Genomic DNA, 27,457 nt, shown 5'->3' with positions numbered 1-27,457 from the left:
CATATTTCTTTCCCTCCAGCAAACTCTATCAAACTTTTCCCTTCAGTAGGATTCTTTCAGAAGTTGCCAGACACCACCTCTGAGCTCTAACTCAGTAATCAGCAACTGTGGCACCACAAGTGGCAATCTCTTGATAATAGGGTCAGTGGTTTCATCGAATACAACACAAGTGATCCTAGCTGAGGAAGACTGGCTTCTTCACGGGAGCATATCCCAAACTACAAACGTAAGCACCCAATTCTCTTGTTGACTATATCTTTGCCAGAGGACCATAGACTAATTTTTATGGGATCAAGACTATAAATAAGTACATGTTCCCTATAAGAACTGTCTTAATTCTACTCCCTTTTATGAAATAAAGGCTCTTTGAAAAATCCGAAAGGTTCAGGAAGCAAACGCCGTGGAGTGTTCAGATGTTCAGCCATCTGTCCTTTTCAAGTAACCACGTTCTATGAACGGTCGTGCTGCTACAGCAGAATGCAGGCAGGATTGATCAATGAAGTTCCAAAAGTTGTATTCAGAGAACACAATTTTATAAAGACTGACAGTTTAATTAAGACAAAAAAAGCAAAAACATTTATATGTGGTGACGATTTAAACAACATGAGACTTTAAGGTGAACAGCCTTCTGACAGTCATCAACACTAAAAGGATGAAAGACCCTGCTTTCTACAAAAAGCACGACGTGAAATTTAGGAAAACATTACTAAATGTGGCATATTTTTAAAAAAAAAAAGGCCCCAAAGAAAAACAAATATATATTTTTTGAGAAACAGTATTTCTCAATGTCAAACTGAGTGATGTTTATATCATTATAATCAACATAATTATTTTATCTTTTGGCTTCCAGATGGAATTTTAGAAAATACTTGCAAGAAAACAGTTCTGAAAGTGCTTCCTCTTAAGTTCTTTGGTACTATTTGGTCACTTTGATAGTTATCAATCCATTAAGTAGGTACTTTAATGCATATGTATCAACAAAAATGCAACAAGTAGTACAAATGTTTAGAAAACCACAATTGAAGAATATATTTTATTTTTGACCTCACGGAAAACAGAACTCTAAAATTTTACTTGCGTTTCTGTGACAAAGATGTCTGTACTGACTACAAGAACATCTCTAACTAGATTTAAAGAAATGTTACATAAAACATCCCTTTTTGATTATTAGAATAACTGTCCTATGTACTTTTTCTTAAGTAGAAGAGGCAAGTTTCAGATTGAAAAAAGGATAATTTTGAATTTCATAAAGTCATACTCTTTTGTGCCTTCTGATTCAGCGAGTGTCAGCATCTAGAATTTAATGTCAGTTGCAGAATGTTAAGGATTATTCTTTTGTTTCAGCTAATTTTCTTCCTGCAGCATTTTCTCTATCTCCTTATCCCAGTTTTCATCTCGTTTCTCTGATTCTGTCACCACTTCGTATTCTTGAAGTTCCTGTTGTAGTTCCTTCTCCCAATCTGCAGAATCCTCTAAAAGAAACAAATGAGAAAAAAAAAAAAGATTCTGAATTTTTAATGCCCGTCTTAACAATGCAGTCCACTATAATTACCTGTGTAAGTCCTACCACGGAAATATTTACTGTGTCAGCCTTCAGCACTGTGTGCGCTCAGAAAAATTGAACAGATTTTTAACTAATATGATTAAAAAGATAAACTTATTAAATGTAGAAGCAAAGGTATCAGATGTTGTCAGTAAGTTTTGCATATTATTTTTCTTTACCTAGGCCTCTGATTTTCCTTCTATTTAAATGGATAATTGATAATTAATATTTGGTCGCAAATTAATTTTTACCACTACCAGTGATGATGATGGTAGCAAAAACAGCTAACATTTCTCGAGCACTCACTCAGCCAGGCCTAGGGCTAAGTGCTCTCTACATATCACTCTTTTCATCCTTAGAACAATACGTGGACCAAAGATACAGTTATACACATTTGACAGATGGGGAAATGGAGGCTTATAGGTTAAATGACTTGCCCAAGGTCACACAGCTTGACAGTGACAGACATACGGATGGAACCACATCTGCAGGGCTCCACAGTCTGTGCTTAGTGGTCTCCCACGAGTGGCAAAAGACACCAGGACCTGAAGTCAGGCAGTCTCTCACCAAAGCCTGGCCCCCCATGTGGGTTCTACCTGAGCTCTCACACCGGTGAGATTTAGAGCTGCAACTTGCCACTTGGACGCTCAATATACGGGTGTATGCAAATACATATAGGATAAGGCATCTGCTATGTAGTGTTATAAAACAGCCAGAAAACAAACCATCTATTTAAAAAGTAAAAGCTAAAATTCATTTTCATCTTGTAAAAATAAACCTTAAACTTAGTACCTATAGAGAAAAGAAAAACCAAATGTTTTCAATTTTTTATAGCAGTGACCATGTTGCGTAGCAAAACACCGATTTCATGAATATTAGGTGCTTACTGGGTGCTAAGCTCTACTTTAGGTGCTGTAGGGGATAAAAAGACAAGGTGTACCTGCCCTTGAGGAACTTACAATTTAGCTGGGGGGGGCCGAGACAACTAACATATGAAAGAATATTAAGTGGTCCGAATTATCACTAGGGCAGGGATTCAAAGAAAGAATAGCTTGCCCGGAACGGCCAGCCAATGCCACGTGAATCCTGACCAGGCTTCCTTCCAGTCTCCGTGGGCTCTGTGCTACTAGTCGTCACCAGCAAGGGAAGCAGGGCACAGTCTGCTCGAGCTACTGCCTGCTGCACCCGGGGCGTATGCCCACCTTCCTTCCGCGGTGGCCAGCAGCCATCGTATCAGAAAATAGATGGGGTACAAGGGGCCTGGGGGGAGCGAGCCCAGATTTTCACTTCCCCACTCGCTTCTCTTTCCCCCACCAGCCGCTTCCCCCAGCAGTTCTCTCCTGCAGAGTCCCTCTGCAGTGTGCAGTGTGCACGTGGGCAGGCGGTTCACCTCTGGGAGGTCAGCTTTCTCACCAGTGCTTTCTGCACAACAGTGGGAACAGCTGGCTTCCGCGATGGTGAGTCTCTGAAGGCTTCATGAATGATGATTAACCCAAGCCTTTGCTTGTTATCTAGTAGAAAGCCAGTAATTTGTCCTGATGTGCCAAAGAACGCAGTCCCATCACTTGCACTCTTTTTCTAAATTACCTTAATTTTTAAGCTAATTTGGTTTCTTAAAGGCAGCCCACTCCTTCCCAGAAGCGATGTGCTAGTGGCACACAGCAGCTGGGAAAAGAGTCTTCTATCTACAGTATAAACCCCAGCAGGACGCAGCTTTGAAAGCAGAAGGCCGCAGGGCAGCATCTCCACGTGAAGGGGTGTGCCTGCTTTCTTGCCCGCTCCTGGCCATGTGTTCTCAGGGCTGAAACGCCTTGGAAGACTCACTTAACCTCTCTGGCTCTGTTTCTCCTTTCTAAGCCTCTGTGCTTAGAAGGGCAGAGGGACAGGAGATGAGGTCACGTGTGCTAGAATCCACCTTCTAGTGGGGAACAGAGAAGCAGTTTTGATGCACAAGTTACGACACAGTTTTGTGTATCTGCTCCAGAATAACAATTTTCTATGGTCAGCTTCGGCACTGGGGACCGGAACGGTGATGTCGTTGGCTCTGTACCTTCCAGCGCGACTGTCTCCTCCTCTTTTTTGTCCAGCACCAGCTGCTCCATTTCCTTCCTCAGGTCCTCCTGATCTAAGTTACAGGAATCGAAGGCGTCACTGACAAACTCAGAAACACCTGGGCTGGTAGAAATCTCCTCTTCATCCTGAAATGCAACAAATGAGCTCTGGAAATGGTTTTTGAAGCAACATATAGAGACTAGAGCTTGTGTTTATGGTCATCTCACAATTTAATGCAGCCTCATTTTCATTCCCTTCCTCTGCTAGTCAGATGGTTGCTGCTTTCCACCTCCTAACCTGCACACTGGCTCGGTAACCACATGAGCTACCACCTGAATCTCTACACTCATTCATGGTCTGGATCACTCCAATCGTTCTGTCCCATCCCTGACGAGCACATCTTGAACTACTGATGCCAGGGAATCGTCTCATGTCTCAGCTGTAGGTCCTTAACTCTTCAAGTACCGGACCCCTCTTCTTCAGAACAGATAAGACCCATATTCATAAGTAGTTTTGAAATGGTATCTGAGATAGTCAACACAGTTACTTCATTTCCAGACATCAGCTACTAGGTATAATGTAAAACTGTATTACCTCTTGAGTTTTAAGTTGAGATTTGATTACAACAGGTGGCGTTTTGGGCCGTACTGCCTCTAAGAAGTGAGAATAAAAGAGACAAGAATTGCTTGATTCAATTCTGAATACATATTATAACAACAACTAAATTATCCACAAGCATGATCATACTAAATAATTTACAGAAATTAGCTGTTCTGCTTTCCGTTTTTCTGCAGTAAGAACTACCCAGATGAAACCATCTCAGCCTCTTTCTTTTGGGGATCTTTTTAATATGTATCATCATATTCAATACCCCTTATGTAAGATTTCCAGCAGGAAATAAATTTTGACTTCAGTGTTAGCAAAATGCACTGAAGAATAGTTCTGCTCTTTCTTTTAGGATAATGAGAATGAAGTTATTTATCAAGTTTTCCTTTTCTCACAAAGTAAAATGTAACGCTCAGGCACAGTGGCTCCTCTTCCTCACAGGCTGCATCTTCTATCTTCTCAACCTAACCACAGACGGGCTTTACTGAATCCTGTCTTAAGCCCATCTTGATACATGGGCAGTATTGGTTAAAATGGCATTTTCCAATAAAAGTAATAAAGAAGGAATACTAAAGAATGAGAGACACCTGGGATTCATATTAACATCTACATGCAAAATGCCAAATGGTACTGTGTAGAGCAGATTCATTACATTCCTCTGACCCTAAATGCAGCGGCAGGTACCTTCCTAGTGGTCCGTACAACCTGTGCCTTAGGCCACATTGTTTTGGGTAATCATGTAAAATTCCATGAACGGATAAGTCTCCAGTTATAACGGGTACCTATACACAGCAGGTGTTCATTAAACGTTAAAAATGTGACACAAAATACATATCTTGTTTCAACTTTTATTATAGGTATTAAATCACTGCCGATATTATAAACCACTTTCCCCCAAAACCAGGGGTAAAACTGTCAGAATAAGGAAGAGTCACATGTGTAAGTGACTCGTGTCTAGCTCCAGGCTGGATATCTTAGCTCCGTTCTGCAGACTGGAGTACTGGGGAAATGAGCAGGCTGAATGGAAGACTGAGAAATGAAGCAGAGCAGGGAACCGAGTCAGCGGAGAACAGAAGGTATAAAAAGGGCAAGGAAAGAGATGGGAAGACGACTGGTGACGGAGGGAGAAATAAAAAGAAATAAAAAACCCGAAGAACGAGAGAAAGACAGCAAAGTAAAAGAAAGCTGGGGGAAGACGGTGAGCAGGGTCAGAGAGAGGGCAACAAGGGAAGAATGAGCATTTTCTCTGGAAAGAAAAGAACTTTCCCTAAGATGACGATGACATTTCTGGTATACACACGATGACAAGCTCATGAGAATCTCTAAATGAAGAATATTTTAAAAGTAACTCTTTTGTTTTTTTCCCACAGAGTGACATCTTCTCTGAATATACCTGTCAGTGGCAACTCATCCTCTCTGCCGTGGCCCTTCTCCTCCTTCCCGGCAGCCTGCTGCTGGGCCGCCAGAGCCGTGAGCTGGGCTGACTGCTTAATCAGGGAGACGCGGTAAAAGTAGTTCCTCCAAAACACTTCTTCCTTCACACTTTCAAAGATAAACAACAACACATTTGAGAAGGCATGCATAAAGTGTGTGCAGGGTTTAGCTGTTGCAGTGCAGATGGGAACAGATGACTTTTAGGGACATTTTCAAATCTGAATGAGGCTCAAATGAAATTCTCATTGGATTTTGAATTGAAAGCTGAATAACAGGATAAAGAGAATAGCTATCTTCTCCACAGCAGCAAAAGACAAGTTTATAGAACACTAATGAAACCTCAGTGTTTTTTGGTATTTTAATACCAACACTGCCCTCAGCAGAGGAAAACAGGGTACTGCTTTCAAAGCACCATGAGCAACCTGGGAGACGGAAGCAGAGCCGGGGCTCCACCACCTGTCTGCTGTTTACCGAAGGATTAAACGCTTTCAAGCAGTGAGAATAAAGTATTGTGGGTGTTGCTCTTCATGAGAGGAAATGTCTGGTAGCTTGCAAATAACTAGCAATCAGTAACAGTTAGCAATGAGGTGGAAGATGGTTGATAAAAAAAAGACTGAAGTGCAGTTCAACCTGAGAACTCTCAGTGGTTCTCAAACTTGGCTGCACATTAGAGTCACCTGGGGTGGGGCGTTGGTGCCCAAGAGGGGTAAGGTAAGTATCCATACGGGGGCGGCCTGGAATGGAGAGCGAGAGCCTGAGCAGAGAGAGGAGGGTGTCTGAGCTCGGGAGTGGGCGGTGGTGCAAAAGGAAGATTGGTCACTCGCAAGGGGATTGATTGCTTAAGGAAAAATATTAAGGATAGTGGAAACCAGGTTTCTCCCCATCAGAAAAGGGAGTTACAATCATGGAAAGAGAAAACTCTAGAATGATCCCTGTTGTGAAGTATCACTGTGAACACATGGTTTTCATTTGAGAGAGATGCAAACAAGTCCATGTGTGTGTATATGAGCACACTAGCTCTGTCGACTGAGTGGGCCAAGGAGGAGTGACACCCCAAAAACCATGAGCATGCCTAATGCTTAGACTTTGGTTTCTAAACACCACTTTCCACTAAAAGGAACCAGAACTCCTTGGATAAATGGCCAATTCTAGGGTTACAGCAGGGGAAGAACACGGTGAGCCTGGAGGACTATCTCATGCCAGAAAGGAAGGGCTCAAAAAATGATAGGGAGACTTCCCTGGTGGCGCAGTGGTTAAGAATCCGCCTGCCAATGCAGGAGACACGGGTTCAAGCCTTGGTCCGGGAAGACTCCACGTGGTGCGGAGCAACTAAGCCTGCGAGCCACAACTACTGAGCCTGCGCTCTAGAGCCCAAAAGCCACAGCTACTGAGTCCATGTGCCACAGCTACTGAAGCCTGCGTACCTAGAGCCTGTGTTCTGCAACAAGACAAGCCACCGCAATGAGAAGCCCGCACACCGCAACGAAGAGTAGCCCCCGCTCGCTGCAACTGGAGAAAAGCCCACACGCAGCAACGAACACCCAACACAGCCAAAAATAAATAAATAAATTAAAAAAAAAAAAAAAAGAATCCGCCTGCCAATGCAAGGGACGTGGGTTCGAGCCCTGGTCCTGGAAGATCCCACATGCCGCAGAGCAACTAAGCCTGCGAGCCACAACTACTGAGCCCACGTGCCACAACTAGTGAAGCCCGTACGCCTAGAGCCCGAGCTCCACAACGAGAAGCCACTGCCATGAGAAGCCCGTGCACCGCAACGAAGAGTAACCCCCGCTCGCTGCAACTAGAGAAAGCCCGCGTGCGGCAACGAATACCCAACACAGCCAACAATAAATAAATAAATAATAAATTTTTAAAAAAATGATGGGGATGAGTCAAAAGGACACAGAAGCCAGCCTGAACAGGCTTCCACTGGCAAATACGTGATGATGTGAGCATCAAAATAAATAACGATAGCAGTGGATTATAACCATTGCATAAAACAGGACCATGAGTCCACAGAGATATACATAAATACATGAATCCATGGAAAATTTGAGGAGAAATGAGATATTCACAGAACTTCAAAGTACCTCCCCAGAAAATAGTTATTAATTTCATAGAGGAAAGGAGTAACTTTATAGTTAAGAAGGCTGGCAGACACCACTTTCATCAAGTGACCAAAGTGTGGACAGTAGTGGAACAAAATGGCAATACGTGCCGCCTGACAGGATGCAACAGACTCAAGGAGACTCTGATGAGACACTAAAACTACTGTAAATGCAACATGTGAGTCTGAAGTGGATCCTTTTGCTAAAAAGGATATTATTGGGACAAATGGTAAAACCTGAACAGGGTCTGAGAATTAGACAGTAATAAGGCATTAAGTGACCATTTCCTGATTGGGATAGTTACATTCTGATTATGTAGGAAATCTCTGTTTGTAGGAAATACACACTAAAGCTTCAGGGGTGATGGGGTATCAGATCTCAAAGGATTCATTAAAAAAGTTCTTTATACTGTACTTGCCACCCTTCCATAAGTTTCTGATTGTTTCAAAATAATAAAAAAAACACTGATGACTGTGCTCACCTGAGTAATTAAGTAAAAATCTCCAAGGTGGAAGACAAAACATGACTCAACAAAAAACATCCCCTCCCACAACAACAACAATACAAAACAAGGACAGCCAAGGAACAGCTTTGGTGACCTGCGGAGGACGTGTGGATTTTTTTTTTGTGCCTCATTTTATGTTCTAAAAATGCTTTGCTAGTAGAGAGGACAAAAGGGTAGGAGAATGCCTCTCTACCCCCTGGTTTAATAGAAGGGATGCAGGTTCTTAGAATGGAAGGGAAAGTCGAGAAAGTCGAGAAGGAAAGCCGAGAAAGTCGAGAAAGAAAGCATGACAGAAAAAGACTTTGAAGGAGTAGAAGAAAACCAGTGAGAACAGAAAAAAAATACTGAGACTCAGGTTTGTGAATGAGGACAGGGCTGGCCTTAGATAGGACATCAGAACACGTTGTTGTCACATCTAAGAATGGTGAAGCTGGGTCAGGGAGCTAGCTTTCTAAGTGACAGAAGCAAAATGCACGATTATCTACACAAGCTAGGTCAGGTAACAAGATGATAGGCAGCTAGATACAACTCATCTTTTCTTTCATTAATTCCACCAATATTTACCGAATGCCACATGCATCAGGCCTTATGCTAGGTACTGGGGGGATTCAGGGATGAATAAGACAAGTTGTTGGCCAAAACAGATGGTCACAGGAAAAATGACCTCTTACTTGTTAAGTTCTTACTATGTGCCCAGCAGCACTTCCCATAATCATGAGGCCTCATAACTGTCTTTTTCTTTCTTTCTTTCTTTCTTTTGGCTGCGCCATGGCTTTTGGGATCTTAGTTCCCTGACCAGGGATTGAACGCAGGTAGTGAAAGTGCTGAGTCCTAACCACTGGACTGCCAGGGAATTCCCATAACTGTCTTTTTCTCTTGGAAGTAGATCACAGGAGGGAGACCTGACTTAACAATGGTTCATAAAGGGTCAAAGACGACCACAAGTTTAGTTGTGCAAACAGTAGTACACTGCAGCTGCTAGAAGAGTTAAGGAAATCTTAGGCTGCATTAAAAAGCAACATGACAGGGCTTCCCTGGTGGCGCAGTGGTCAAGAGTCCGCCTGCTGATGCAGGAGACACGGGTTCGTGCCCTGGTCCGGGAAGATCCCACATGCCGCTGAGCCTGCGCGTTCGGAGCCTGTGCTCCGCAACGGGAGAGGCCACAACGGTGAGAGGCCCGCGTACCGCAAAAAAAAAAAAAAAAAAGGCAACATGACACACTACGGTGTGCTGTTCTGCCATGAGACAGCACATCATACTCACTTAGGGGAACTCACTTTCACAGGTTAATGCCCTGGATGGTGAGGGGGTACAGAGACTAGGACACCTGGGGACCAAATGAAGGAACTAGGATTGACTGTTTACCCAGATACGTTCAAGGGTCTTAAACCCTAACATCACAGCTATACAAAACTGAGATTAGCCTTCCCAGGAGGTAGTGGGCTGCCTGAATATTTTCAAGGTCAGGTTTTTAAAAAAAAATAAATTTATTTATTTATTTTTGGCTGCATTGGGCCTTTGTTGCTGTGTGCGGGCTTTCTCTAGTTGCGGACAGCGGGGGTTACTCTTCGTTGCGGTGTGTGGGCTTCTCATTGCAGTGGCCTCTCTTGTTGCGGAGCATGGGCTCTAGGCACGCAGGCCCAGTAGCTGTGGCATGAGGGCTCAGTAGTTGTGGCTCGCAGGCTCTAGAGCGCAGGCTCAGTAGCTGTGATGCACAGGCTTAGTTGCTCCACTGCATGTGGGATCTTCCCAGACCAGGGCTCGAACCCGTGTCCCTTGCATTGGCAGGCAGATTCTTAACCACTGCACCACCAGGGAAGCCCTCAAGGTCAGTTTTAATTCTGACCTCTATGAAATGTCCAAAATGAAACAGGAATACTATCTCTCTACAGTGATCATGGGCAATGTTTGCTCTCTTAATAACATCTGGACTGTTTTCTTTTCCAGAGTCTCTCCCTCTTGATGTAAGAGGAAGAGATCGCAGGCACACTGCAGAGATATTCGGTTGCCCTACAGAGAGAGTCACAAAGCAGATGACATACTAAAGCTTCTGAGAAGTCCTATGATAAAGAAATCCATCGGCTGTAGCAACACCCAAACGTTAATCTGACCACATATACCTTCATGGACTATTTTAAAGTATTCGTATGCTGTGAACACCTTCTGGGAAACAATGGGCACGTCACAGCTTGAGGTTGGAAAGACTTGTGACTTCCCTACTGTCATCAGCGGGAAGGCCTCAGAGGGTGCCCCTGTGACACCAGCAGGGCCTTGTCTCGTGCTAGCACTGCTGTCACAGGGAAGTGCTAACACACTAAAAGGCATTTTGAAATACAGAGCAAGTGTTTGTTTTGTTTTCTAAATTGTTCCTGGTTAATGATGGCTTCTACTCAGAAAAAGTGTCCCAAGGCTTCCCTGGTGGCTCAATGGTTAAGAATCTGCCTGCCAGTGCATGGGACAGGGGTTCGAGCCCTAGTCCTGGAATATCCCACATGCCGTAGAGCAGCTAAGCCCGTGTGCCACAACCACTGAGCCTATGCTCTAGAGCCCACGAGCCACAACTACTGAGCCCACGTGCCAAAACTACTGAAGCCCATGCCTAGAGACCGTGCTCTGCAACAAGAGAAGCCACCGCAATGAGAAGCCTGCACACCACAAGGAAGAGTAGCCCCCACTTGCCACAACTAGAGAAAGCCCGTACACAGCAACGAAGACCCAATACAGCCAAAAAAAAGAAATAAATTAATTTTAAAAAAAAAAAAGAAAAAATGTCCCAAATGATAAAGGTTGTACTTCTGTATGTCCGGAAGGAAAAGTCCAGAAGTCTTATATTTGTATGTGATGGCTCATTTTTGTTTTGTTTTAATATGGAAATTTCAACAAAAGTAGATAGACTAGAACAATGAACCCTCATGTACCTGTGACCTAACTTCAACACTTACCAGCATTCTGCCAACCACGTTTCAAAACCTATGCCCCTTTCCCCTGCATAAATGCTTTTCTTTGGGTGGGGTTGGAATATTTTAAGGCAATGCCAGGCATCATGTCCTTTCATCCATAAATACTTCAGTAAATATTCCTAACAGATAAACACTCATAAAAAATAACCCTAATTTCTAAATCTTCCCTAACAGAATAAGCAGTAGGAAACTGGAATTATATTACTCAATGGGCAGTTTTCGTAACTGGTGACAAAACAAAAATACTATTTGCCAAATATCAATTCTCCAAAGCTTAAAAGAAATCTAAAATTACTGTCAGCAGCGAGAGGGAATGCAGAATTGGCAATAACCAAAACTACATGCCTGCCACGAGCACCCCAGGCCACATGTCCAAGCGCCTCAGGGCCTCTGGACAGTCCTGAGAAACCAGCAGAGAGCCCAACGTGCGGCTTGGGGTGATTCGAATGGTTTTCGAGTTGCGGGAGCGCATCTGACCCCAGAGCTTTGCCACTCTTCTCTCAAAGGCATCCCGTGGGGGCAGGAGGCACCAGGCGGCTCTGAAGGCTGGTGCCGAGGCCCCAAGGAGCAGTGAGACAGCCAGGGACTGAACTTCCGCACAGCAGAGACTGGGAGCCCAGGACTCTGCACTCAGGGACAGTCGGTACAGCTGAGAACGGGGGCACATGGCTGTACTGAAGCCGCAGGGCTCAGGCTCTCCCCATTGTTTGGCCTACAGCCAGGCTGGAGGCCGAGGAGTCCTCTGGGGGAAGCCACCCGGCCCAGGGCTACGGAGCCGCTCTGCCCAAATGGCCCTGGTGAGCACACAGTCCCAAAGGACGGGTAAGAAAAGCCTGCAGCATGAACCACAGAGCCAGCCCAAATCCAAGATGCAGGGAAAGAGCACAGCGAAAAGGGTATCTCAAGAAAGTCAGACTTCATGTTCTCAGAGAACAGTAATATAACATCATACAACAAGAAGAGAGAGTCATAAAACAGGAACAGTCAGGGAACACCAAAGACCGCTGACTTTAAAAATGGGGCAGATTCAAAAGAAGGCACTGGAATTAGAAAAGGTGAGGAAGAACCCATGGTGGCAGAGGGGAAGGGAGGTGGCCTCTGCTGATGGTCATGTCACAGAAGTCAGGATGCATGTGCTGAAGCTTAATGGACAAGCAGAGATCTGCAGAGGGAGAAGCCTCGGGTGGGAAGCAGAACAAGACTGCTGCTGCCAGAGAGCAGAGCCTGAGTGGAGAAAAGGCAGCGGCCAGGTCCTGATGGGCCTCGGGAGACCTTAATTTTATTCAGGAGGGCATGGGCACTTCTGCTGTTTTTATAGGAAAATTTGTTCTACCTTCTAACTGGGGATAAAAGAGCACATGTCATCTGGACCCCAAAATTCCCAAAAAGTCCACCCTGAGTTTTGATTCTATGGCACCCTATGTGGGGGGTGGGGTTGGGAGGGTGCTGCTGAAGGGCCGCAGAGTCCCTTTTCACAAAGAGCGTCTGAGAGCATCCTGGCCCCCATCCCATGCTTCTTCTCCGATACCCGGTACATGACCAGGGCCATACATGCCACTCCAGCTCGAGATCCCACTGCTTACAGTTTAGGAACAAGGGCAAATCTCATCCTGCTCAGGAGCTCATCCTCTTGGAGCATGACCAGGGCGACAGGGTACATCTGATCAAAGTCAAAGTTAAACTGCACGCCGGCTGGAGGGTCACGAAGGAAGTTCCTCTTGTCCTTTCAAAAAAAGAGGAAAAACATGGGGAAAACCATAGACTGCAATTAATAAGTAATAACACACCAGTGATCTGACACACTGAATTCTCCTAAATGCTTCAGCCGCAAAGTACACTGAGCTGTCATTAACCTGCCTGCCTTAGAGAGAGTGGAGAATGACCAATCCTTTCATATATTCTTTAACAGTTTCAACTGGAGAGAGCATCGTGGGAGGCCTACAGCCAGGCCCGAGGCTGAGGAGTCTTCTGGGGGAAGCCACCTGGCCCACGGCTACTGAGCCGCCCTGCCCAAACGGCCCTTTGGGCAGGGTGGCAAGTGTTCAGCCAAGGTTCGGCAAGGGAACCAACAATGAGACTTTCCCCTGCCTGGCCATGATCTGCGGAGAAGCGGCACTGGGTCTTTCTCAGTCACCACTGCATTCCCAGGGCATTTTTTGCCAATCAGACAAGAAAAAGAAATGAAAGGAATCCAAATTGGAAAGGAAGAAGTAAAACTGTCACTGTTGGCAGATGACATGATACTATACATAGAAAATCCTAAAGATGCCACCAAAAAACTACTAGAGCTCATCAATGAATCTGGTAAAGTTGCAGGATACAAAATTAATATACAGAAATCTGTTGCATTTCTATACACTAACAATGAAATATCAGAAGGAGAAATTAAGAAAACAATCCCATTTACCATCACATCAAAATGAAACAAATACCTAGGAACAAATCTCATAACTAAGGAGGTAAAAGACCTGTACTTGGAAAACTATAAGACAATGATGAAAGAAACTGAAAACGACACAGATGGAAAGACATACCATGTTCATGGATTAGAAGAATTAATATTGTTAAAATAACCATACTACCCAAGGCAATCTACAGATTTAATGCAATCCCTATCAAAATACCAATGGCATTTTCTGCACAACTAGAACAAATAATTCTAAAATTTGTACAGAAACACAAAAGACCCTAAATGGCCAAAGCAATCTTGAGAAAGAAGAACAGAGCTGGCTCATGCTCCCTGACTTTAGACCATATTACAAAGCTACAGTCATCAAAACAGTATGGTACTGGTACAAAAACAGACATCTAGATCAATGGAACAGAATAGAGAACCCAGAAATAAACCCATGCACTTATGGTCAATTAATCTATGACAAAGGAGGCAAGAATATACAATTGGAAAAGACAGTCTCTTCAATAAATGGTGCCGGGGGGACTTCCCTGGTGGCGCAGTGGTTAAGAATCCACCTGCCAACACAGGGGACATGGGTTCGAGCCCTGGTCTGGGAAGATCCCACATTCCGTGGAGCAACTAAGCCCATGCGCCCCAACTACTGAGCCTGAGCTCTAGAGCCCACGAGACACAACTACTGAGCCTGTGCGCTGCAACTGCTGAGGCCCGCGCGCCTAGAGCCTGTGCTCCGCAACAAAAAGAAGCCACCGCAATGAGAGGCTCGTGCACTGCAACGAAGACTGGCCCCTGCTCACCGCAACTAGAGAGAGCCCGTGCACAGCAATGAAGACCCAACGCAGCCAAAAATCAATCAATCAATAAATAAATGGTGCTAGGAAAAATGGATAGCCACATGTAAAAGAATGAAATTAGAATACTTCCTCATACCATATACAACAATAAACTCAAAATGGATTAAAGACCTAAATGTAAGACCATTAAACCCTAAAACTCCTAGAAGAGAACACAGGCAGAACAGTCTTTGACATAAACCGTAGCAATACTTTTGGATCTGTCTCCTAAGGCAAAGGAAACAGGAGCAAAAATAAACAAATGGGACCTAATTAAACTTAAAAGCTTTTGCACAGCAAAGAAAACCATTCACAAAATGAAAAGACAACCTACTGAATGGGAGAAAATATTTGCAATATATTAAAAAATGGGCAGAAGACCTGAACAGACATTTTTCCAAAGAAGACATAGAGATGGCCAACAGGCACATGAAAAGATGCTCATTATCGCTAATCATCAGAGAAATGCAAATCAAAATCACAATGAGATATCAACTCACACCTGTCAGAATAGCTTTCATCAAAATGACCACAAATACCGTTGGAAAGGATATGGAAAAAAGGGAACCCTCGTACACTGCTGATGGGAATGTAAATTGGTGCAGCCACTGTGGAAAACAGTATAGAGGTTTCTCAAAAAACTAAAAATAGAGCTACTATTTTTGGCTGCGTTGGGTCTTCGTTGCTGCGGGCGGGCTTTCTCTAGTTGCGGTGAGCGGGGGCTACTCTTTGTTGCAGCTCACGGGCTTCTCCTTGTAGTGGCTTCTCTTGTTGCGGAGCATGGGCTCTAGGTGCCCAGGCTCAGTAGTTGTGGCTCACGGGCTCCAGAGCGCAGACTCAGTAGTTGTGGTGCACAGGCTTAGTTGCTCCATGGCGTGTGGGATCTTCCCGGACCAGGGCTCAAACCTGTGTCCCCTGCATTGGCAGGCAGATTCTTAACCACTGTGCCACCAGGGAAGTCCCAAGTGAATTATTCTTCATGCTGCTGCACTCAGGCTTATGTTAAGATACTTTAAACTAAGGGTTAGTGAATTCACAATCCATTAAGAGGTACAGTCAACACAGTGACAAAATAAAACGCATCATACAAACATTTTATCATTAATATATTAAAACTGGAGTCTCATTAAAAAGAAATCCAGGAATTCCCTGGAGGTCCAGTGGTTACGACTCAGTGCTTGTGGGGCCTGAGTTCAATCCCTGGTTGGGGAACTAAGATCCCACAAGCTGTGCAGTGTGGCCAAAGAAAAAAAAAAAGAAATCCAACCCAAGACTGTGTTAGAGAAAACATCCCCATCACAGAAGACCCTCATATGGCCCATGACTGCATGGTCAGTACATAATGTGGACATTCTGAGTGGGCAGCACTGTGAATCTCCAGCACACCAGTACCTACTATGCCCAACCTGGAAGAGCTCTGACAGAGTCCGTGTTTCTCTTGGACCAGTTCTCTTCAGTTAGTCCAGAAGTAAACAAAATGAAAGATCCAAGGGCAAACAAAGCTTTCCTGGATTAGGCAAATTTCCTAGGGAACGAGGATGGTTTTGAACTCCTCTGAGATGGAGCAGGACTCACACTGATTAACATATAAAGGAATGTCTCCAAAACACCCCGTTTCCCACAGACTGAGCATAATCAAGGCAAAAGGCTGTTGTTTTGGATCACTCAAACAATTAAGACTGATTGTTGTTATTCGATTTCTTTTTTTTTCTTAAACAGCTTTTTTGTTTGTAAATATGATACACATCCATTTTTTGAAAATTCAGAACACCAAAGAAAAACACAGTCAAAAATCCCAATACCCACAGACAACCGTAGTAAGATATTTCCTCAAACACCCTCCCGGATGCGTGTCTCTCTGCAAACACGCACGTGTCTGTGTGAATACAACATCTGTTTTTCCTTTCCACTCAAGAGTCGTGAACGTCTTTCCATCTCCAATGTTGCTATGTCTACCCTGAATGAGCCATAATTTACTTAACCAGGCCCACTTCAGTAGTCATTTGGATTGGTTCTAATCTTTCCTTATAGAGAGCCGTGCCAGTAACATCACTTTACACTTTTTATTCCCTTCTAAGGTGATCTTTTCAGACTGAATTCCTGGAAGTGGGATTCCTAATCCAACAGCATGATTATTTTGACACAGAAGATGGCAGCAGCTTATACTGCTACTAACAGCGTCAGTTTCATCTCATTTTGCTCATATTGGATTTTGACAATATTTTTGGTTTCTGATAATTCCTACATTAATAAGGCAAGAACAATTCTGAGCCTAAATGGATTTTATTTTATTATTATTATTTTTTGGCTGTGCCACACAGCTTGTGGGATCTTAGTTCCCCAACCAGGGATCAAACCCGGGCCCTCGGCAGTGAAAGCGTGGAGTCCTAACCACTGGACCGCCAGGGAATTCCCCCTCAATGGATTTTTAGTTATTTTACCTTCCAAAATAAACATTTCAAAGCCTGAAGTTGTCCCAATCATGTTTCACCTGGGTTTCTACACCGGCCTCCTAATGGGCACCTGTCTCCAGTCCCATTTCTCCCCCCGCCAAGAAACATATTTTACCTATGACTACAATCCTTCAATGACTCCTTGCTGCCTTTAAGATAAAACCTACGGCTTCCCTGGTGGCGCAGTGGTTGAGAGTCCGCCTGCCGATGCAGGGGATGCGGGTTCGTGCCCCGGTCCGGGAAGATCCCACATGCCGTGGAGCGGCAGGGCCCGTGGGCCGTGGCCGCTGGGCCTGTGTGTCCGGAGCCTGTGCTCCGCGGCGGGAGAGGCCACAACAGTGAGAGGCCCGCATACCGCAAAAAAAAAATAAAAATAAAAATAAAACCTAAACTTATCAGAATGGTATGATAAGGTCCTCATGACCTCTGCCTATCTACTTCTTCACCTGCACCCTACAGTCCAGTCAAACACAAATGCTCGCGATACCCCCTACCTTCACGCCAAACCCGGCCTCACGTCCCCCAAACATCCACACACTCTCCTAAGACTCAACTCAGCTCCAGTGCCGTCACTTCTGGGAAGCTTCCTTGGGACCATCCTTTTCCCGCTCCACAATAAATGAGATGTTCCTCTCGCTGCACGTCCTTAGCGTCCTGTATTACATTCCTCATTCCAGGGAATAATCCTGTATGTGCGTTCATCGAGCAGCTCTCTAGCAAGCCTACGGGCTCCTGCAGGGTGGATCTCATTTATCTCGAGTCCTAGGAGAAGGCTTGGCCTACAGCAGTTACTAAATTCGCTCTGCTGAATTGAGTTCTCACAAGTCTCTAATGACAAATGTACTATCAACTTCTTTTCATGTATTACGTGGCCCTATGTGGTCCTCCAATATAAACAGCTTAAAGGGTTACTCTGCTATACACTCTGAAGTGTCCCAAACTAGTGCCTGGTAAGTTAGAGAATGTCAGGCAACTCCGGCAGAGACTGCTAACCGTCTTCCAGTATCCATTTCTACCTTCCTTTCTTTCAGGATCACAACTCTGAGTTCCAGCTGGCCATGTGGCCACACAGCCAGAGACCGGATTTCCAGGCTCCCTGGAGTACAGGAGTGGCTGTGTGTCTAAGTTGTCAAAGGGGTGTGTGCCCGAGTGATAAGTGCAGTTTGCGGGTCTCATCCTTCAGGTGGTCTGGTACAGCCACCTCTTTCCCACTTCCCACAGGCTGGAACACAGTCATGCACACCATGTCCTAGGGGCTGCTTGGGAGTAAGACAAGAAGAACTTAGGTCTCTAAGTGACTTCGTTGAGCAAAGCACACCTACTGAGACCACCTACCTCTGGACTGACTGTGAAGGGGAAGGAGGGAGGGAGGGAGAGAAACTCACAGCTCATTTAACCTACTGTGTTTTTAGATCTATTACAGCAATTGAATCTATTCCTTAACACATTCAGCAGCCACCATAAAGGATGGATTGAAGACTGTTTCGAAGCCTCTGGGTCATGCCGAAATCTCGGAAGCTCTCTTGTAGGCGTGCCTGGGTGCAACGTTTATTGCATCATTTATTCAGCAGATGACCATTTGGCACCTGCTATGCTCCGGGCTCCACGCCACCTGCTCAGCAGGGCACAGCACAGATGGAGTCCCTGCCTTCACGGCACTTACATTCCAGCTGGGGGCGGTGGAGCGCGGAGAGACACAAGGGTTTAGACTGCCAGGGCTCTGCGCTGCTGTACCTGGGCGTGCAGGGCTGAAAGCGTGCTGACGGAAGGCCTCTAGGAGATGTCATCTGAGCTGAGATCTTGTGGAATGGTGCAGGGTGAGGTTCCAGGAAGAAGGGACAGCAAGTTCAAGGTACTAAAGCAGGACAAAGCTGATCTAGTTGTACATCAGAAAGCAACAGTGGCTGGAGGGTTGGCACTCAGGCCAGTGGGGCACGAGGGAGCAGTGGGCAAAGCCAGGGGCCTTAGAAGCCAGCGGACGGAGTTTAGATCTTAGTCTACAAGAGATGAGACGCCACTAAAAGGGTCTGTGTAGGAGAGTGACACGAAGTGTGTTCACCATAAATGGACCCCTCTGGCTGCTGAGATGCACTTGTACTGGAGAGGGACAAGGATGGGACAACAGTCGGGATGGGATGCCTTGGGCAGAAGACGATAGCACCAGGACCATGGTGACAGCAGTGAAGTGGACTAGAGCTATGCTCTGAACACAGCACTGTCAGGATGGGGGCGGGGGGGAGGCAGGACTCAAGGAAGACTCCTTTAGAAAAAATTGGTGGATAACTGGAGTCTTTTATTCTGAGATGTAGAAGATGAGGAGAGGGACAGGTATGGGGGACAGAGGAGTTATGGGGACTTGGTTGGTATCTGACATTTACCCTCAAATGACACCGAGTCTCACTGTCAAAATTTCCTTCTGGGGATAAATAATCGGTGTGTGATGTCAGTGTCAAGTTTGGCTGTAACATGGTAAACAAAATACATGGTGTCCACAATGAACCTGGAATTGGATGCTTAGGCCTTTAAGGATTTACTAATGGGAAGAAGAAAACCTTAAAGTGCCCTGGGGCACTGGAAGGGAGGAAAAGCCCAGCTCTACACTTGTTTGTTTTCTAGACCAAGGTTCCATTTCTGACTTTGGTTAAAAAAAAAGAAAAAAAAAAGAGTGGGTTAAAAATAAAGCTTGAAAACCACTGATATAGTAAAAAGCCTTATTCACTGCGTCCCACGCCAGGTGGGGTGCTGGATGCTGAGGACAGAGACCAAAGTCAGCCTCTGCTGAGAGTTCACAGCCCAGTGGAGACACAGGTAAGAACTCAGGGTCAGGGACTTCCCTGGCGGTCCAGCGGTTAAGACTCTGCACTCCCAATGCAGGGGGTGTGGGTTTGATCCCTGGTCAGGGAACTAAGATCCCATATGCCGGACATCCACGAAAAAAAAAAAAAGTGAGGGTCATATCTGAGAGTCTCAGTCCCCACACCTGTACAGTGGTGGCAAAAGCCCCTACCCACCTCACAGGCATACCACGAGGCTCAAAAGAGATAATGTGTGAGAAAGTGTTTCCTGAAACTGTCAGGTGCTACACGATTGTTAGGTGGTATCACTCCGTTCCCTCTGAAGTCCTGAGAGAACATTTTGTGGTGCAGCATTTGGAATTTTCTTTCTTTCAATTTCAGTTTCAGACAAATACATATAGTAGTTAAAGAGAAAATTTAGAATACAATCATTTCTTTCAGAACAATTAGAATGCTGTCTTGAAACTTCATGATTGCACATCTCAAAAGACTGTCTTAATAACATAAAAGAATCCTTTTAAGGCTGAAAGAATTATTTTGTGTAATAGGCTAAACTTTTCCAATAAGAGAAAGCTACCTAAGAAAAAAGCAAATTTAAAGTCAGTGGAAAAAAATGATGAAAGTTGATGTGTACATTCCTAACATCTCAAAATATTTTAAAAATTGTATAGAAGAAAAACATTCTGCTAAGGATAAAGTCATGATAGGAAGGAAGTATTTCTATACAGGGTATCACAAGATACTTACAGCTGATAGGGCCAAGATTTGTTGTTGAATTGTTTCTTCATCATTACTATCAACCCATGGTGGTACTGCTGCCTCTACAAGGTTTTTAATGGCAAAGAAGAAAAGAGAAGAACAGGTTACAAGGGTTAAACTGTGATCTGTGGATTGAAAGAATGAGAAAGCTTCCACATAACCATTTTAGCAATTTACTAATAAGTTCCAAATATGAACACTCATCACAGCCTTCAGACTTAACGTATGAATCTTAGGCATGTACGCATTTGATTAAAAAATTCCTTAAATTATACAATGGAAACATTGGACAACGCTTTGACCAGGTGACCAAAATCAACATCACTAACGAGGGAGAGATGGCCATTGTGGGCCTCCAGACGCAGTATCCCGAGAAGGACACATCATCTATGTAGTATTCTGGCCAAGAATGAATAATCTGAATCTAATCACGAGGAAATATCAGACAAAGTCCAAATGAGAAATGGTCTAGTTAAAAAAAGGAGGGGGGAGTATTCTTCAAAAACATTAATGTCATAAAAGATGAAGCAAGGCTGTGAAAATGTTCCAGATTATAGGAGGCTAAGAGACATGACAAAAAGTGCAGTACTGTACCCAGGACTGGATGCTGTACTGAGGGGGAAAATGTATAAAGGACATTGCTGGGTCAAGTGACAAAATTAGACTATGAATATTATATCAATGTTAAATTTCCTAAAGCTGGTAACTGTACCACTGGTGATTATGTAAGAGAATATCCCTACTTCTTAGGAAATGCACACTGAATGGAACGGAAAAAAAAGACACAGAGTGAGACAGAGAACGTAAATGATAAGGCAAAGGGACTATAACAATCTAGGTGGAGGGTATACGGGTGTTCTCTGTACTACTTTTATTGTAATTTTTCTGTACATGGAAATTATTTCCAAATAAAAAGCCTTTATAAAAAGTTACTGTACTTGATTCATGACACAAGGTGATAAGGAGGTTGCAAGATAAGGGCTTAGGAATTGAGAAAAGGGTTGTCAGCAGTGAAAGCAAATGAAGAAAGAAAAGGGCAAATTGGAGGCAGTAAACAAAAGGGCTGGGATCAAATCCTCCATTAAGTCTTCAGAAGCAAAAAGCTGGGGATGCAAAGACAACTAACACCCAGCCTGCATCGTCTGGGGCTCACAAGAAAGAGATGATTACAACTCAGCAGGATTATAATGCCACACGACAAACAGTAACCACCTGGAGAGGCGAGTCCCATGGAATTGAGTGTGTGTGTGTGTGTGTGTGGTGTGTGGTGTGTGTGTGTGTCTGTGTGTGGTGTGTGTGTGTCTGTGTGTGTGTGTCTGTGTGTGTGTCTGAGCAGCTCTACTGTCTGAGCCGAGGGCATGGCTAAGGCTGTGGAGCTGGGTGGTCAGCACAGAAGACAGCAAATGCAGAGGGTCCTCATATTTTTGCAGAAATAGTGCCTTTTACTATTCTTCAAAAGTCAAATGGAAGACACATCCTATTGGGTACCAACTGATAGAAAAGTTATCTGCATGCATGGATGGATGGATGGATGGATGGACGGACACATGGACAGGCATCTGGTTCATTCTTTGGCTCATCCTAAACAAGCAAATGGTGGCAATTATAATCCAAATTCTGTTAATTATAAGGTAAAATTAACATATTCTCATACTTTTTAAAAAGTTAGGGTAAAGCCCCTTCAAAACTTTTTTCTTACACTGTTTAACATTTTGGTCTCCATTTTCAGTCTATTCACCTTGGGCAGCCTCTACTCGTGCCACTTGCCCTAGAATAATGAGGTCCTCCCAAGGCCAAAGCTACTGGTATGGAGGAGACACCCCCCCATCTCCCTGTTCCTCTAAGACGGTTCTTTTTAGGGTGACCAATAACCTCCTGCTTGTCCAATCCCATGGATATTTCTTAGTTCTTTTCTCCCTAGGCCAGTTTCCTTATCTGGAAAATGGAAATAATAGGAAGTACTTCAGCGAGTTACTGTGACCGTTAAGGGAAGTGATGCACGTGCCTTTCCTCATGGTCACTGTAAATGGAACTCACCTGACCTTGCTGTCCTTGAAATTCTTCCCTCTCTGTGCTTTCATTGCTTCTCTCTCCTAGCTGTTCTCTCTCTCAAGTAAATGGGCACTAGTTTTAACGGCAGATGTGTTTCATCACTTACTAGCTGAGCAACCTTCAGCAAATTACTTAACCTTGCTGATCCTTCCTTTTATTAAAGGAGATGTTGTATATAAAGTGCCCAGCAGGCTCTCAGAAACTGCCGACTCCTTCCATTCTTCCCCGTCCCCTCAACACCGGAGATCTCTACTCAGCACTGTTCACGCTGGACACGCTCTTCACTGAGAAGCTCACCTACTCTCATGGTTTTTACATGACTTGACTAACAATCTACATCAGCAGACAGAATTCTCCTCCATGCTTCAAACAGTGCTGACCAACAGAGCTTTCTGCAGTGATGGAAATGCTCTGTATCTGCACTGTCCAACACGGGAGCCACTAGCCCCATGTAGCGATCAGGCACTTAAAATGTGGCTAGTGCAACTGAGGAATGGATTTTCCCGATATACCACCTTTGTTCCCTTCCTTCACTCTGTACATGTTCCTCTCACCAGATGTCTAATGAGCACCTCAAGCAATTCCATTCCTGGGTATATATCTGAAAAAAACAAAACCACTAATTCAAAAAGATACATGCACCCTTATATTCATTGCAGCGCTATTTACAACAGCCAAGACATGGAAGCAACCTAAATGTCCATCAGCACATGAATGGATAAAGAAGATGTGGTGTATATATATATACTCATATATGTGTGTGCGCGCGCACACACACACACACACACAGGAATACTACTCAGCCATTAACAATGAAATTGTGCATTTGCAACAACATGGATGGACTTGGAGGGCATTATGCTAAGTGAAATAAGTCAGACAGAGAAAGACAAATACTATAGATCACTTATATGTGGAATCTAAAAAATACAACAAACTAGTGAATATAACAAAAAAGAAGCAGACTCACAGATAGAGAGAACAAGCTAGTGGTTACCAGTGGAGGGGGGAGGGGCAATATAGGAGAAAGGGGTAAAAAAAGGGTTATTATGGGATTATACAAAATCAAGTGTGTGAAACTTTTGAAAACTGTAAAACACTAAAGAATTTAAAGAATCTTTCGCTCAATTAAAAAAAAAAAAGTGAACCTGCCTCCAAATCTTTCACCCCCACTCCTTCCACAGTTCCCATCTCAGAGGCACCAACAACTATACCAAGTCTCTGAGCCAGGGTCAACTTTAGTGCTTCCCATGAATCACTAAGTTATGCTAACCTGTACAGTACTTTATTTGTCCCAAAGAGCTACTTCGCTCTTTTGAGTACTTAGGAGCAACAATGCCTGATGGGAACTCACCACAGGACTAACTAGTTCCGTTTGAATCTGTGGTACTGCTCAAACAAACTTAAGTATTTTACACTACTTTTGCCAAATTCAAAGACATGAGGCCAGTTTTGTGTCTGCACACCACCAAACAGTAAAAGCAGGCATTTTGAGATCTTGCAGCTGCAAACATTTAAATAAGCATTTGTCAGTAAAGAAATGTATTGAGTAAGTTCCCAAACTCCCCGTGACTTTTCACAGCCCTCTGTCACTTCCCTGGAAAGCTCTTTTGTTTTTTCTTCTGAACAGAATGGGAAGGGAGCCAACATTTGCTAAGTGCCTATCAGGTGTACATCAGACACTGTGCTGGACCTGTAATAAAATAAGAAATAAAAGCTCACTCTCTCTCTGTCAGAGCCAGCTCCCCAGAAGGGCTACCTCACCCACCATCATAGCCACCAGGAACTATTTCCTTCCTTCCTTTAAACCCTGAAGGTTTACAGGTTTGTCCCCACTAGTCTTTGTGCTACCTGAAAGATGGCGGCGTAACTTAGACATTTTTGTATTCTCAGAGCCTTAGCGGGGTGTCTAGCACATAACCGGTGTTCAATAAAATTTGGCAGGCGAGTAGGTCATGTATAAACCTGTACCATACCTGATTTTTTGGTATGCTGCTCCTCAACAAATTTTTTCTGTTCCTTCTGAAAATCTCCTATAATTGTCTGTTAAAAAATACATACAGTTATATTACTTTTAAAAGCTTATTATTAGATAAGAATTACGTTCAAGACTTGTGAAGTCTATTTGAGATATTTTATTCATTTTCTTCAAACAAAGACACTAAAAAAGTGATACTTCTTCCCTTCCCCAATAAGAGGCGATCTTCGACATTTCCGAGCTCTAAGTGTTCAGCTGCCTTTATGACAGATGATCTTTTCAAATGCAAAAATAAAATGAGTTAAAAACTGAATTTTTGTTTTATTCCATAAAACAATAAAAGACAGGTCAAATCTCATTCTAACAAATAGTACACACAACGAAAATATCTAAATAACAAACTATCTAAAGTTTAACTGATGACCTCCTTAGTTCAAATAGTTACCAACATAAATGAAATTCCCTAGGCCTGTACCCCACCACTGCAAACAATGAACAAACTCACCCCTTAGTGTCTTAAAAGGGTTGTTCCTATTGCTCTAGGACTTTTAAAACTTACCCAAATGATACAAAGGCATAAATGTATTCTGAAATGGTTATAGTTGAAAATTAAACTCACAATATGAAAAGCTTAGTATTACCCAAAAGTATCAATGTATTTTAGAATATATTAAAACAAAAACAAAGGTTATTTAAATCAGGTAACTTATAGCTACTTTTTATACAAAAAAGAGAGAAAAAACCCCAAGAATGTGACACTTATCAGAATATGATACCCTACGTGGGTTAATAAAGTTCGTAAGAAGAAGGGACGATTACATTAGCTGCTAATGAATTTCATAAACTTCTATTTCCAAAAGATATTTAAATGTACCTTATCAATGATGTCATCTATCTTTCCTTCTTCTACTGATTTCTTTATTGTTTGTGCTGTTTCAGCAACTGATTCAGTTATCTTTTTTGTAGCAGCAGTTGCAAAGTTAAATAGATAGTCTGCAAAGAATAAAAAAGAGTCTATGCTCCATTCCAGTACAGTGGTTATTGTATTTGTGATTTCTCCCTTAATAAGTGCTTGTAAGACTCTTAAACCGTAGGGCATGTTCCTTGTTAATGAGGACTTGAAACAATGAGCGAGAAGCACTGACAGTACTCCACTTTCTCAGTGGATAGGCCATCCATACTGGGCCTTTAATTCATTGCTTTCAAAGACTGCTGGCATAGTCCCCAGTTCACCCCAGTAGCTGTTTCAAACTTATCTTGCCCTTCTCCAGTCTCTAGTTCTAACTTATCTCAGCAAGTTATCTCCCCGCCTACTTTACAATAAGATCAAGGCTACTTTTTACTTTCTTTCCTTCCTAGACCCTAAGTATCCCATCTTTATTTTCTCCTTCCCTCTTGATCAAAAAAGAAGGAAAAAAGCCCCTCCTCTCCTAGATTAACTCATCCCATGATAAATCTGGGGGATTTTTTAATAAATAGAAATCTTGGCAAGCCCTAATATAAATCTCTTCACTAATAATAAGCAAATATATAGAAAGAAATTCAAACTGGAACATACGAACTTCACAAGACAAAACGAAAACACAAAATTAACTTTTCTAAAGACCTGAAAAGACATTTGTATCAAGGCTCTTTTTGCACTATGATATGAAGGTGTATTTCTAGACAAACATCATTTCAAAGTCCACATTCTACAGAATCTGGGCTGCAGGAAGCGACCTGAGGCAGATCGTAGTGGGGGATGCTCCAGGCAACTGGCCTTCAAATCTCATCCCACAGAAAATGCTCCGTAAGTTAGGGCAGACTTGCCTCTGCTACTTGCCCGTGCTGAGGGGGCAGGTGGGCTGACTCACAACACTCAGGCAGGGAGAAGACCCCGCTAAGAACGGCCCAGGGAGCCTGGCACCCCTGATTAAATGGGTGGTGCCACAGAAAATCAGGAGATTCGTACTGCTACCTGGGAGCAGAAGTACTATCTCCTGATCCGAAGGACCATCTCTACCACTTACCACCTCCTTTAGCATTAAACAGTCTCCTTTCTCCCACTGCGCCTGAGGGCGTTCATCTGTTCCTGGTATCAACACCCACTGTGACTATCTCAGGAAGCTCCTTGTCTCTGGGCTCATTCCTGCCATCCTCCTCCTCCTATTCTACACTCATAGAACCACAAGAAATTCTCGAGTATCTCCAAGGAGGCCCCAAATATGTTATTCCTTGGTTTGAAACACTTTTATCAGCCCTTCCTTTTCCTGGCTAACTCTACGCATGCTGTGAGCCTCTGCTTACACATCACTTCTCAAGAAATGGTCCCCGGCTCCTTGGCCAGCGTAGGTGTCCCCAAGAGGTGTTCCCTCACCACCTGTGGTGCCAGATCAACAACATCTATGACACTCTATCCATTACCTGGTGAATGTGTCCTCTCAGCTAGACTGAAGACCCATCCTAAGCCCCACTGGGGCAGGGCCCAAGGCTGTCTGATTCACCAGTGTATCCCCAGAGAGTGACCAGTAAGTACTCGCTAAATGCATGAATGGGGAGTGACATAAACGCTGAGCTTTAGGGAGATCCCTGATTTCCCTTTGGTTGTGACTAGCCTATTTACCCAGAGTGGTATGATAAAACGGGTAGACAGCCACACTACTTCCTAAAAATATTCTCTGCAGATAGATAAATCCAAACTTCTAAAAGAGCAGGGTTCCCTGTAAGATTTTCTCAGGAATACCTTTTGAATTAGATTCGTCTTTTTTTTTTTTTTTTGGCCACACCACATGGCTTGTGGGATCTTAGTTCCCCAACCAGGGATTGAACCCAGGCCCCCTGCAGTGGAAGTGCTGAGTCCTAACCACTGGACAGCCAGGGAAGTCCTGAGAAAGCACAGTTCTTGCCCTCAAGGGATGTCCATTTCTCAACAAACAAACCAACGAAAAAGGATTCAAAGACAACAAGAGGAGCTAGATTATTCATTA

The 27,457-nt window shown here is 43.8% G+C and overlaps 1 protein-coding gene across 1 annotated transcript in view; it reads right to left on the bottom strand.

The window, feature by feature from the left end:
- Window positions 1–530: 530 nt before the first annotated feature.
- SYAP1 (synapse associated protein 1) overlaps window positions 531–27,457 on the bottom strand; it is a 32,221-nt gene continuing 5,294 nt past the window's right edge. The window contains exons 2-9 of the mRNA XM_029240737.1: window positions 25,366–25,484; window positions 24,490–24,556; window positions 20,450–20,523; window positions 12,792–12,931; window positions 5,595–5,743; window positions 4,190–4,248; window positions 3,594–3,741; window positions 531–1,472 (exon numbers count right to left, since the gene is read on the bottom strand). Of these exons, the coding sequence (XP_029096570.1) occupies window positions 1,345–1,472; window positions 3,594–3,741; window positions 4,190–4,248; window positions 5,595–5,743; window positions 12,792–12,931; window positions 20,450–20,523; window positions 24,490–24,556; window positions 25,366–25,484 (884 nt within the window). The 3' untranslated portion in view covers window positions 531–1,344. The remainder of the gene's footprint in view (window positions 1,473–3,593; window positions 3,742–4,189; window positions 4,249–5,594; window positions 5,744–12,791; window positions 12,932–20,449; window positions 20,524–24,489; window positions 24,557–25,365; window positions 25,485–27,457) is intronic.

Source organism: Monodon monoceros, unplaced genomic scaffold (genome assembly GCF_005190385.1).
Source record: "Monodon monoceros isolate NGI ecotype Baffin Bay Population unplaced genomic scaffold, NGI_Narwhal_1 Super_Scaffold_22, whole genome shotgun sequence".
Taxonomy (NCBI): domain Eukaryota; kingdom Metazoa; phylum Chordata; class Mammalia; order Artiodactyla; family Monodontidae; genus Monodon; species Monodon monoceros.
Note: the sequence above shows the minus strand (reverse complement) of the source record. Positions and strands in the feature narration are given on the sequence as shown.